Source organism: Salmo salar, chromosome ssa10 (genome assembly GCF_905237065.1).
Source record: "Salmo salar chromosome ssa10, Ssal_v3.1, whole genome shotgun sequence".
Taxonomy (NCBI): Eukaryota; Metazoa; Chordata; class Actinopteri; order Salmoniformes; family Salmonidae; genus Salmo; species Salmo salar.
In genome coordinates this window covers 85,456,410-85,469,597 of record NC_059451.1, presented here as the reverse complement: position 1 = coordinate 85,469,597, position 13,188 = coordinate 85,456,410, and the positions used below count along the sequence as shown (strand labels likewise).

At 43.8% G+C, this 13,188-nt stretch overlaps 1 protein-coding gene across 2 annotated transcripts in view; it reads left to right on the top strand.

Moving 5' to 3' along the window:
* Window positions 1-11,608, top strand: part of cdh13 (cadherin 13, H-cadherin (heart)) — a 513,598-nt gene extending 501,990 nt beyond the window's left edge. For both annotated transcript variants that reach the window (XM_045688176.1, XM_045688175.1), the window contains one exon: window positions 10,387-11,608. In XM_045688176.1, coding sequence (XP_045544132.1) covers window positions 10,387-10,394 — 8 coding nt within the window. In that variant the 3' untranslated portion in view covers window positions 10,395-11,608. The remainder of the gene's footprint in view (window positions 1-10,386) is intronic.
* Window positions 11,609-13,188: the final 1,580 nt, after the last annotated feature.

The following is a 13,188-nucleotide window of genomic DNA, read 5'->3' as shown; positions in this document are numbered from 1 at the left end:
CAGAGTCAGTGTGTCTATGTGCGGGGGCACCGGTGTCGAGGTAATTGAGCTAATTATGTACATGGAGGTAGGGTTATTAAAGTGGCTATGCATAGATAATAACAGAGAGTAGCAGCAGCGTAGGGTGGATGGGGAGGGGGGGTACAAATAGTCTGGGTAGCCATTTGATTAGCTGTTCAGGAGTCTTATGTCTTGGTGGTAGAAGCTGTTTAGAAGCCTCTTGGACCTAGACTTGGCGCTCTGGTACCGCTTGCCGTGCGGAAGTGAGAGAATAGTCTATGACTAGGGTGGCTGGAGTCTTTGACAATTTTTAGGGCCTTCCTTGCACACTGCCTGGTATAGAGGTCCTGGATGGCAGGAAGCTTAGCCCAGGAGATGTACTGTGCCTTGCGGTCGAAGGCGGAGCAGTTGCCATACCAGGCAGTGATTCAATCCATCAGAATGCTCTCGATGGTGTAGCTGTAAAACCTTTTGAGGATCTGAGGACCCATGCCACATCTTTTCAGTCTCCTGAGGGGGGATAGGTTTTGTCGTGCCCACTTCACGACTGTCTTGGTGTGCTTGGACCATGTTAGTTTGTTGGTGATGTGGACGCCAAGGAACTTGCTACACTACAACCTGCTCCACTACAGCCCCGTCGATGAGAATGGGGGTGTGTCAGTCCTCCTTTTCCTGTAGTCCACAATCATCTCCTTTGTATTGATCACGATAAGGGAGAGGTTGTTGTCCTTGCACCACACGGCCAGGTCTCTGACCTCCTCCCTATAGACTGTCTTATCATTGTTGGTGATCAGGCCTACCACTGTTGTGTCATCAGCAAACGTAATGATGGTGTTGGAGTTGTGCTTGGCCATGCAGTCATGGGTGAACAGGGAGTACAGGAGGGGACTAAGCACGCACCCCTGAGGGGCTCCCCGTTTTGAGGATCAGCGTAGCGGATGTGTTGTTAGCCACCCTCACCACCTGGGGGTGGCCCGTCAGGAAGTCTAGGATCCAGTTGCAGAGGGAGGTGTTTAGTCCCAGAGCTTTGAGGGAACTATGGTGTTGAACGCTGAGCTGGAGTCAATGAATAGCATTCTCACATAGGTGTTCCTTTTGTCCAGGTGGGAAAGGGCAGCGTGGAGTGCAATAGAGATTGCATCATCTGTGGATCTGTTGGGGCGGTATGCAAATTGGAGTGGGTCTAATGTTTATGGGATAATGGTGTTGATGTGAGCCATGACCTTTCAAAGCATTTCATGGCTACAGACGTGAGTGCTACGGGTCGGTAGTCATTTAGGCAGGTTACCTTAGTGTTCTTGGGCACAGGGACTATGGTGGTCTGCTTGAAACATGTTGGTATTACAGACTCAGACAGGGGGAGGTTGAAAATGTCAGTGAAGACACCTGCCAGTTGGTCAGCACATGCTCAGAGAACACATTGCCCAAGCCTCCCGAGTGGCGCAGTAGTCTAAGAACCTGCATCTCACTGTGCCCCTGCAGTATCTGGTTCAAATCCAGGCTGCATTACATCCGGCCGTGATTGGGAGTCCCATAGGGCGGCGCACAACTGGCCCAGCGTTGTCCAGGTTTGGCCGGGGTAGGCCGTCGTTGTAAATAAGAATTTGTTCTTAACTGACTTGGCTTGTTAAATAAAGGTTTAAAAAAATAAATAATCAATCTTCTTCAGTGGGCAGCAAGCGCCAAAGTGACTGTCTCTCTGCCCAGCCCAGCACAACAGAAAAATCCATATCCGCATGTACCCTCCTGCTCCTTCCCTACTTTTCGAGGATAAAGAACTCAGCCGGGGTTACTTTTACAGACCCTTAAATAATGTATGCAAGCCTCTGGGACAGAGCCAGTGTTAAGCATACACAAATATTCCACTCTTTTGACCTAAGCAGCTAGGTCCCTGGCTGAATCCTGGAGCTTATGGGTCCAGTCAGTCCCTGTTGATGTGAGCCTCTACCGTGCGATGAGTGTAGCAGGACTTTCACACATACCTGTAACTCATGAGGCCTCAAATCCCACCTTGAGTTCTGCTGCTGTACCTCTGTTAACAGAGCCTAATTGGACAGGGTGGATTTCATGTCAAGCAACATACAGATGTAGCGTGTGTGTATTGTTTTGTTTGTTTGTGTGTGGTGGATTAAATGATCTGGATGGTGCTTACTGTTTGCAGGCAAACACAATAATGGCCATCGTTAGTAAGAGTACTAATACATGTAGGATAGCTAATTTGTTGAGGAAATTCTCTCATTTAGATTGTAAAACCAATTTGCCAGTTTGACAGAGATGACCACAGTGCCCCCTGTCTCACTGTCAGTGAATGGCCTGACTGACTGACAGAGTTTGTTTGTATTACAGTCCCTCCAGTATTTTGTGATTCTGCGATTGCAGAGTTTTTTACTAAATCAACAATTCCCTGAATATTATGGCTTGCGAATTTGGCCAATAACCGCCCTATTACTGCATAAAACTGTCAAATCATTGCAATATTACTGTGTATAACTGTCCGATCACCGCACTACAAAAAGGGGGTGCTCAAATGTAACCAATCACCTTACTTTTATTGCATAAAATGGTTCAATCAAGCAACACGTCAACAAACTTTCCACCACATTTTTGTGATAAATCAGACAAAATCATTGCAACTTGCCATGCAAAATGTAAAAATTGTCACAACAAAATCAAGCATTTTGGCCCGCAACTATCACAAAAGAATGCTGCAGAATCCTGAAGGGACTGGTACTATCTTTCTCCAGCAGGTTCTGGCAGGTCTGAAATGGAAGTCTAGCATCATGTGATGTTAGGGCTGTAGGAGCTGCTGGATGGACAGCAGCATGTAAAAACAGTAAATAGAGTTGTTTTTTCACATGAGCGCTGTGGGCACCACTGGCCTTTTAAGATAATTTTGTTTTTATGTATTTAGCTTATAAGGGAAACACATGTGAGTGGAGGTGATAAAGTGAAAGGCATGGGTGAACGAGCAGCTGCAGTATTAAACCAGTTGACATTTCCTCTCCTACTCCCATTGGGCTGTCTCAAGGCTCAGTCACCATCCTGCAATCTCCCCTACGCCCACAGCCCATCACTGCCTGTTCTGCTTTCTAACATATATCCTGGGCTGTGTACTAGTTACAGTATAATGTTGGCCGCATTGGGACACATTCACAATGATGAGCCTGTTATCAGCTATCAGTTAAAGGCTAAAATGTTGATGAGGCTCTTTAAGGCATATTTTACATTTATTCCCTGTGTGGGTGTGTTGTTGTTACTGTTGTTCTCAGATGCTCAGGTGAGCACTGTGGGATTTTATAAGCTGTTGGAGATTTGATAAAGGGCTGCTGCCGAATCTCAGAGAAAGAAATGGCAATTAATCCACAAATAGGGAAATAAACCCAGGCAGATAGCCTGCCTCAGTCAGCCAACGTGCATCCACCCTCCCTGATGAGTACACACACACACACACACACACACACACACACACACACACACACACACACACACACACACACACACACACACACACACACACACACACACACACACACACACACACACACACACACACACACACACACACACACACACACACACACACACACACACACACACACACACACACACACACACACACACACACACACACACACACACACAGTGATGTTTAAATCCCCTTTTCAGCCCAGACAGCCACTTTCCCTGCTCTAATCCACTCGGTAACAGGAGCAGGTTATTTAGGAGGAGGAGAAATGGGATCCGCCTCCTCCTTGGTAATTTTAATTATTCCTCTTTTAATCCCTTTGTTTTGATTTAATAGGAATGACATTACCTGGTTGATAAACCCTCTTCCCCTCCAATTAAAAATACTATAATCTTTGTTTGCCAATGTCATGTTTAATACTGTGTCTAGCCTAGTCACGACAGTTTTACTGAATTGTGGCACTTGACACTTTGAGATATTTCATCAAATCAGCAATCAGTGTGTTGTTTCCTACCTTCACCACCTGGGGGCGGCCTGTCAGGAAGTTCAGGACCCAGTACCACAGGGCGAGGTTCAGACCCAGGGCCCCGAGCTTAATGATGAGCTTGTAGGGTACTATGGAGCTGAAGGTTGAGCTATAGTCAATGAACAGCATTCTTATGTAGGTATTCCTCTTGTCAATATGGGATAGGGCAGTGTGCAGTGCAATGGCGATTGCATCGTCTGTGGATCTATTGGGGCGGTAAGCAAATTTAAGTCGGTCTAGGGTGTCGTAAGGTGGAGGTGATGTGATCCTTAACAAGTCTCTCAAAGCAGTTCATGATGACAGAAGTGAGTGCTACGGGGCAAAAGTCATTTAGTTCAGTTACCTTTGCTCTCTTCGGTACAGGAACAATAGTGGACATCTTGAAGCAAGTAGGGACAGCAGACTGGGATAGGGAGAGATTGAATATGTTGGTAAACACTCCAGCCAGCTGGTCTGCGCATGCTCTGAGGACACGGCTAGGGATGCCGTCTTGGTTGGAAGGTGGTAAGCAAATTGAAGTGGGTCTAGGGTGTCAGGTAAGGTAGAGGTGATATGATCCTTAAGTAGCATCTCAAAGCACTTCATGATGACAGAAGTGAATGGTTCGGGGCAATAGTAATTTAGTTCAGTTACCTTTGCTTTCTTGGGTACAGGAACAAAGGTGGACATCTTGAAGCAAGTGGGTACAGCAGAATGGGATTGGGAGAGATTGAATATGTCCGTAAACACTCCAGCCAGCTGGTCTGTGCATGCTCTGAGGATGCGGCTGGGGATGCCGTTTGGGCTGGCAACCTTACGAGGGGTTAACACACTTAAATGTCTTCATCACGCCGGCCACAGTCCTTTGGAGCGGGCCGTGTTGGTGGCACTGTGTTATCCTCAAAGCGGGCGAAGAAGGTGTTTAGCTTGTCCGGAAGCAAGACTTCGGTGTCCGCGACGTGGCTGGTTTTCCCTTTGTAATCCATGATTGTCTCGTGTCTGAGCCGTTGAATTGCGACTCCACTTTGTCTCTGTACTGACGTTTTGCCTGTTTGATTGCCTTAAGGAGGGAATAACTACACTGTTTGTATTCCAGTCACCTTGCCATGGTTAAATGCGGTGGTTTGCGCTTTCAGTTTTGCACAAATGCAGCGATCTATCCACGGTTTCTGGTTTGGGTAGGTTTTAATAGTCACCATGGAACAACATCCTCTATACACTTCCTGATGAACTCAGTCACCGTGTCGGTGTATACGTCAATGTTATTCTGAGAGGTTACCTGGGACATATCCCAGTCCACGTGATCAAAACAATCCTGAAGCATGGATTCCGATTGGTCAGACCAGTGTTGAATAGACCTTAGCACGGTACTTCCTGTTTGAGCTTAGGAAGGGACGATCAAAATGTTGTGATCTGATTTGCCGAAGGGAGGGCGGAGAGGGCCTTGTAGGCATCTCAAAAAGGCGGAGTAGCAGTGGTCTAGTGTTTTTCCAGAGCGAGTACTACAGTCAATGTGTTGATAGAACTTTGGTAGTGTTTTCCTCAAATTTGCTTTGTTAAAATCCCCAGCTGCAATAAATGTGGCCTCAGGATATGTGGTTTCCAGTTTGCATAAAGTCCAATGTAGTTCCTTGAGTGCCATCGTGGTATTTGCTTGAGGGGGAATATAAACGGCTGTGACTATAACCGAAGATAATTATCTTGGGAGGTAATACGGTTGGCATTTGATTGTGAGGTATTCTATGTCAGGTGAAGAAAAGGACTTGAGTTTCTGTGTGTTATCACAATCACATCATGAGTCATTAATCATGAAACATACACCTCCGCCTTTCTTCTTCCCGGAGAGTTCTTTATTCCTGTCTGCGCGATGTACTGAGAACCCAGATGGCTGTATGGACGGGGACAGTACATCCCGAGAGAGCCATGATTCTGTGAAACAGAGTATGTTACAGTCCCTGATGTCTCTCTAGAAGGAGATCCTCGCCCTGAGCTCGTCTACTTTATTGTCCAGAGACTGAACATTAGCGAGTAATATACTCGGAAGCAGTGGATGGTGTGCACGCCTCCTGAGTCGGACTAGAAGTCCTTTCCGAATACCTCTTCTCTGCCGGCAGCCTCTTGGATAAATTCAATTGCCCTGAGGGGTACGAACAAAGTATCATGGTCATAATGCTGGTGAGTTACCGCTGCTCTGATATCCAAAAGTTATTTCCAGCTGTACGTAAGAACACAAAAAACATTATGGGCTAATAATGTAAGAAATAACACACAAAAAAACTAAATACTGCAGAGTTGCTTAGGAACTGGAAGCAGAGCTGCCATGTCTGTCGGTGCCATGTCGGTTTGGCAAAGGATAATTTGAACAGCACATATCTTTTTTTCATACTATAAAACGCAAATGTTTCTAGTTGTTCTAGTTGTCAGAACTACTTTCTTTAAAGTCATAATGGGAAGCAGAGAGTGACAGTGAGGGTTGTTGCTATATGATTAGACTTTCAAAGGGCAAACTTTACACTCCTCCTTCTCTTTACAAATGGAGCAGATATTGGATATGGCTCACTGTATGCTGTGAGACGTGTCTCCTGACATATTGACATTGAGAATGAGATGAAGATGGAGGAGAGAAAGAAGGGTAGATCCACAGGCAGGCAGGGAGGATGGTAATTATTCTGGACTGGATTTTACGAGGGCAGCGTGTGAGTTATTATGTTTGCCCCAACTCCAGCTGACTTCTGCCAGTAGCACTTTCACCCAATTAAGGTGATGTTGATTAGATCAAACAGCCCTCTGTCTCCCTCTATCCCGCTCTCTCTCTCTCTCTGCCTCCTATCCTTCTTTCCGTCTCTTTCTCTCTCTCTCTCTCTCTCCCTCTTTCTTTCTCTCTCCATCATTCCCTCCACATCTCAGACTCTCCAGGTAGAGCAGGTGTGCTGGTCACATTTCCCTTCCCATTTTCACTCAGATTGGTGGGGGTAAGGGTCTCTCTTATCCGCTCCGTGCCTGACTTTATTGCCTCCATGTGAGAGCTGAGGTGAATTGATTTAGCTGTTTATTTTCATTTTTCAGGCCGTGAGTTTTTAGCCAGAGGGGAAAGAATTGGTATGTTTCAAGGCCTGCACGCATGGATAAAGGTTCCCAGAGTCTCATTACATTCGCAAAACACATCTCTGAAGCATGAGTGTCTTCGCTGTGCTCCAGAGTGTTATTCAACTTATAGTTCCTTTTCAGAATCACTTAGACCAACACAGTAGAAAAGAGGCCCAGTGAAAAACAATTGTGAAAATCAAAAAATCTATAGTTCCTCCCATTAGATATATCCCCCATCAAATCAGGCCCGCTTCGATCGTTTCAAAATTTTGGGATGTCTAAGGGCCAATTCATTTCAGAATGTCTCACAAAATTACAGTTCACATTTCTCAAAACCACTCTCTAAACATATTTTGAGGACACAGTGGAGAAGAGAGAGGAGCAAAGACAGATGGAAAAAGAGAAAGACATATTTCACTCCCCCCCCACACACACACACACACACACACACGTACAAAGGTAAAAGGGAGCTGAATACAAATCATTGAGACTCCTGAACATCTAATAAAATGGCTACCCAGACTATTTCCATTGCCCCCCCCCCCTTTTACACCACTGCTACTGTCTGTTGTTATCATCTATGTATGGTCGCTTTGATAACTCGACTGGCCGGTGCCCCCTCGCATTGACTCTGTGCCGGTACCCCCCTGTATATCGCTGTTGCTATTTTACTGTTGCTCTTTAATTACTTGTTACTTTTATTTCTTATTCATACTTTTTTTTATATATATTTTTTTAAACTGCATTGTTGTTTAGGGGCTCGTAAGTAAGCATTTCACTGTTGTATTCAACCATGTGACTAATACAATTTGATTTGATTTGAATCTAACTGTGTATACCCAATTTATCAAGGAAAGTAAGAGTGGTGGAATCATTTTCATTTACATATCTCCTTTAAACTATTTTGTACTGCATGCATTTTACTTGTCGATCAGCAGTGAAGGAAAATATTTTGACATTTAGTTTGTTAAAGAAAACTGGACCCTTGAGCACATCATGAACTTAACTCTCCATGTATAGATGGGCAATCTCATCTCTTTCTGTATATCAGATATAAAATGCCTTTTCTATGGGCTAAAGAAATAGCCGCTACAATGCCTCCCCATTCACATAGCAGAATCTGTGTAGCATACAGACCTTGAGCAACAGCACAGCTGCTCTGCAGCAGAGAGAGTGCCTGTCTCCACTAGCAACAGGAACGACACACTCCTACACAAGCTCAGGCAGGATCAGTCCCATGGTCCTGAGGGGCTGTCCTAACTGTCCAGACACGGCTGAAAAACAACCATACTCATACAGCGGCTACATGTCATAATGGAGAGAGAAAGACAGAGACGGAGTTCTGAGTAGAGCCCACAGTGACAGAACAGAGGAATGGGAGATGGCAGAGGGAGACAGACAGCTGGATCGATAACAACTCACATTTCATAACGCTGGGTGTGTAGAACACGTGTCTGTGTGAAGAAAGGTTTAGCTAGCAGCACGAAATGTACCCAAAGTCTGTGCATCAATCTGATTTATTTCACTATAAGATATATATATTTATTACCCTACTTATATGTAACTTGTTATAAATTACTCTGTGTACATATAAAGGCACCAGACTGCAATTCATGTGTGTTTTTTCTGCATGTCTTGGGACTTGTGTGATACATACAGTGCATCCGCAAAGTATTCAGACTCCTCGACTTTTTCCACATTTTGTTACGTTACAGCCTTATTCCAAAAATGGATTACATAGCTTTTTCCATCACCAATCTACATACAATACCCCATAATGACAAAGCAAAAACAGTTTTTAGATATTTGTGCAAATAAAAAAAAAAAACTGCAATATCACATTTACATACGTATTCAGACCTTTTGTTGAGGCACCTTTGGCAGCCATTGCAGCCACGAGTCTTCTTCGGTATGACGCTACATTCTTCTCTGAAGATCCTCCCAAGCTCTGTCAGGTTGGATGGGGAGCGTCGCTGCACAGGTATTTTCAGGTCTCTCCAGAGATGTTCGATCGGGTTCAAGTGGAAAAACAACCCCACAGCATGATGCTGCCACCACCATGCTTCACCCTAGGGATGGTGCCAGGTTTCCTTCAGACATGATGCTTGACATTCAGGCTAAAAAGTTCCATCTTGGTTTCATCAGACCAGAGAATCTTGTTTTTCATTATCTGAGAGTCCTTTAGGTGCCTTTTGAAAAACTCCAAGTGGGCTGTCATTTGCCTTTTACTCGGGAGTGGCTCTGTCTGGCCACTAACATAAAGGCCTGATTGGTGGTGCTGCAGAGATGGTTGTCCTTCTGGAAGGTTTTCCTATCTCCACAGAGGAACTCTGGAGCTCTGTCAGAGTGACCATTGGGTTCTTGGCCACCTCCCTGACCAAGGCCCTTCTCCCCGGATTGCTCAGTTTGGCTGGGTGGCCAGCTCTATGAATAGTCTTGGTGGTTCCAAACTTCTTCCATTAAAGAATGATGGAGGCCACTGTGTTCTTCGGGACCTTCAATTCTGCAAAAAAAAATTATGTTGGCACACTTCCCCAGATCTGTGCCTCGACACAGTCCTGTCTCAGAGCTCTACGGACAATTCCTTCAACCTCATGGCTTGGTTTTTGGTCTGACATGCACTGTCTACTGTGGGACCTTATATAGACAGGTGTGTGCGTTTCCAAATCATGTCCAATCAATTGAATTTACCACAGGTGGACTCCAATCAAGTTGTAGAAACATCTCAAGGATGATCAATGGAAACAGGATGCGCTTGAGCTCAATTTCGAGTCTCATAGCAAAGGGTCTGAAAACGTATCTAAATAAGGTATTTCTGTTTTTTCTTTTTTACACATTTGCAAAGATTTCAAAAAACTGTTTTCACTTTGTCATTATGGGTTATTGTGTGTAGATTGCTAAGGATATTTTTTCATGCATTTTAGAATATGGCTGTATTGTAACAAAATGTAGAAAAAGTCAAGGGGTCTGAATAGTTTCCGAATGCACTGTAACCACTATAAATACATGTTCCATTCAGCAGGGCGTGACAGAGGAGCACATGTCATTGTCAAGCTCTCAAATGTTTCCATGGCCATTATACACAGACCAATAATTGAGTCTCTTTATTCTGTCTAAATCTGTACCAAGGGAGTATATTTCGATCTTCTCTGTCCTCTCCATCCTGAATGTTTAATGTAGGATACCTATCACCTGTCTTGTGTAATTGATTGCAACTGATCTGTGTTGACGATGCCCTTGACTATCTGTTTATCTTTCTCTTCCTCTCCCTGTCATTCTCTCTTCTGCTTTTTCACTTTCTATCCACTATTCTCTCTTTTCTTACCAGGCCTGTAAATTGTGATGAAACCTACTGTAGTCTACTTGCAACACTGAAGAGAAACAACATATCTCACCTACGCCATCAAGCCTAAGGAGAGAAGACCTCTCACCATAACTAAAACAACTAGCAAACAATTACACAAAAACACAATTCAGACTGGCCCTCTGTGGTATTAAGCTTCTTGGGTTTCCCCACATTATCTTACCCAGCCCCCTGTTCCCCACCAGCTTTTAGTTACCCCCCTTCACCTCTTCCCCACCCCTCTCTCCGTCCACTACCGCCTCTAGCTTTGTTCCCCCTCCCCTGAACAGTTGTCCTTGCCCCTCGTCTTCTCCCTCGCCCATCCTTCTCCCACCCCTCGCCCGCCCGTCTCCTCCGTCCATCTCTGTGGGTTCTGTTGTCACGGACACCACCGCCTGAATGGACTCTTTCGCTGGGCAAGGAAACACTGCATAGTCTGAGCTACTGGATACTGGATGGGGAACAGCATTGACTTTTTGATGTATTACTTTATTTTCTCGTCACAGATGAGTGTATTTGATCTTGTTTCCTACTGTAATGAGAGAAAAAAAAAACTGTTTTTGTCTGCAGTGGTTGTGGTTAGGGCAAGGTGGTAGCCATAAGCCTTCTCAAGTCAGAAGTTTCTGGAGTCTTTTTTGATTCGTTCTGTTTCTATTGCATTAGTTGTCATGGAGTGGAAAACAATATATCTTTATAGTAACGGTGTGAAACTTACAAAAAAGTACACTATATATATTTTATTTTTTACCATTGTACAAATATATTAATTAACTTATGTATTTGGACTGCCGGTTCTTCAATTACCCCCACAGAAAAAAGAGAAACATTTTTGTGGACTTTAGGCACTATTTCTAATGCTATCGATGTGTTTTACTATTTTTAATGTACATCTCCAGTTTTTTGAGAATCTGTGATTAATTTTAATCTGGAGTCTTGAATTGCTTTGCTGATTAGCAATCTGTCTGCCTTGTGTTACATGGTTTTGTTTCTCTGCCACTAGTACCGCCTCCCCCTGAGTCACACAAAGAGGTCAAGGAAGGCTAGTGAATTGGTGGTTCATTTTTTTTGCACTCGTAAAAAAAAATGGTGTGTGTGGGTTTGTGTGGAAGACCCCATGAGTCACGATAAAGCAAGAAAAATGTGACATTTTGAGTGAGTTATGTCTGTCTTTTGCACTAATTTAATAAAGCCGTTACTGTAATTCCCATCACATTAAGTTTTATTGCTTGTAAGAGCCCCTACAGGGCTTTTAAGTGTGTTTACCAACTGTTTTTGACAGCAAAACGGAGACCCAAGGCTTCTCACAGACATCCTACTATTACTTATTCATACTCCTTCACACATGGACACCTACATGACAGAGCTCATTTACATAGAGACCACATGTATAGTACTTGATGAAAGCAGGCATCCCACAGATGATGTGTAGGTAGCTGTGTGTGGGGGGGAGGGATACTCTGTGATTGCCTGAGACAACTCATTGGTTGTGTCTGGCTGCTAGCCTAGTGGTTAGAGTATTGGGCCAGTTCGATTCCCCGAGCCGAGAAGGTGAAAAATTTGTCAAAGTGTCCTTGAGCAAGGCACTTAACCCTAATTGCTCCAGGGTCGCCGTTGATAATGGCAGATCCTGGCCATGACCCCACTCTCTGAGTGTGTCTCAGGGAGAGTTGAGATATGCAAAAAGCACATGTCCAATTCACACATCAAATAGGACAAATATACTGTATTCACCCACCAAATGATTATTATTTACAATTATTATTATTATTATTATTTGTTTAGCCTTATCTATGAACACATTCTAAAACACATCCTTCTATTCAAGCCGTATCGCAGAAGTTGCCATTTTAGACTGCATTCACGCTAAACGCTGCACATGTCGGCTCAATTGGAAAGTACCTTTACATTTCTATTACGCAATCTGTAACGCTTCAGCGATCCAGATTGAACAGAGCACTTCAATTTATTTCTTACACATCCTCTGACAATGTTCTGTGTGATTGCTATTGATTGCTCTTGCTCTCGTCTTGTCTAGACTGCACTGCACAGTCATTTTTTGGGACTTGTAGTCTTACATGATTTATTTTTTATGTTGATTTTAGAAAACCCCTTGTTCTATCTCTCAAAAGCCTTTTGTCAGCCACCCTGAGTGACAGGCTGCTGCTCATTAGGTCTGGGAGTGTAGATCACAGACAGAATACAGACTCCTCAGTCCTCATAGACACACATACACAGACTTTACTAATGGGTCGTTCCACTAATTTACAGACGTAAATTAATCACTAATCACATTAAATAAATAATAATCTTCAGAAAAGGCTTTGTCAAAGCAACATAATAACGAGGGCTTTACAATGACGGGGAAAACTTGGATACATTTTGGGGTTAAGTGGGTTAAAATCTGCACAGAGGGACAAGTGAAAATGCTTAATTTTTGGTACTTTACATTTATTTCATTCTCCATGTGTTCGATATTAAAGGGCACTTCATTTAATTTAATATGCTTTTAAAATTCAATATTGGTGCACAATTTCCACTTAAATATCAAAGGGACGCAAAGACACTCATTTCGTGGAATGACCGTAATACACTCCAGTCACTAAATTGACACTGAGGGAATTGGTCATGGTGGTGGAGAGCAGTAGTACGGTAAGTTCACCTGAGGTCAACGTCATGTTACCACATTCAGATCTCTCTGGTGCTAATACCTAACTCAGGTTAGATTCTGCTGTCTTTCCCACTCTTACAGTTGATTTCCATGGGTTTGTTATTCTGCACTTTGACTTT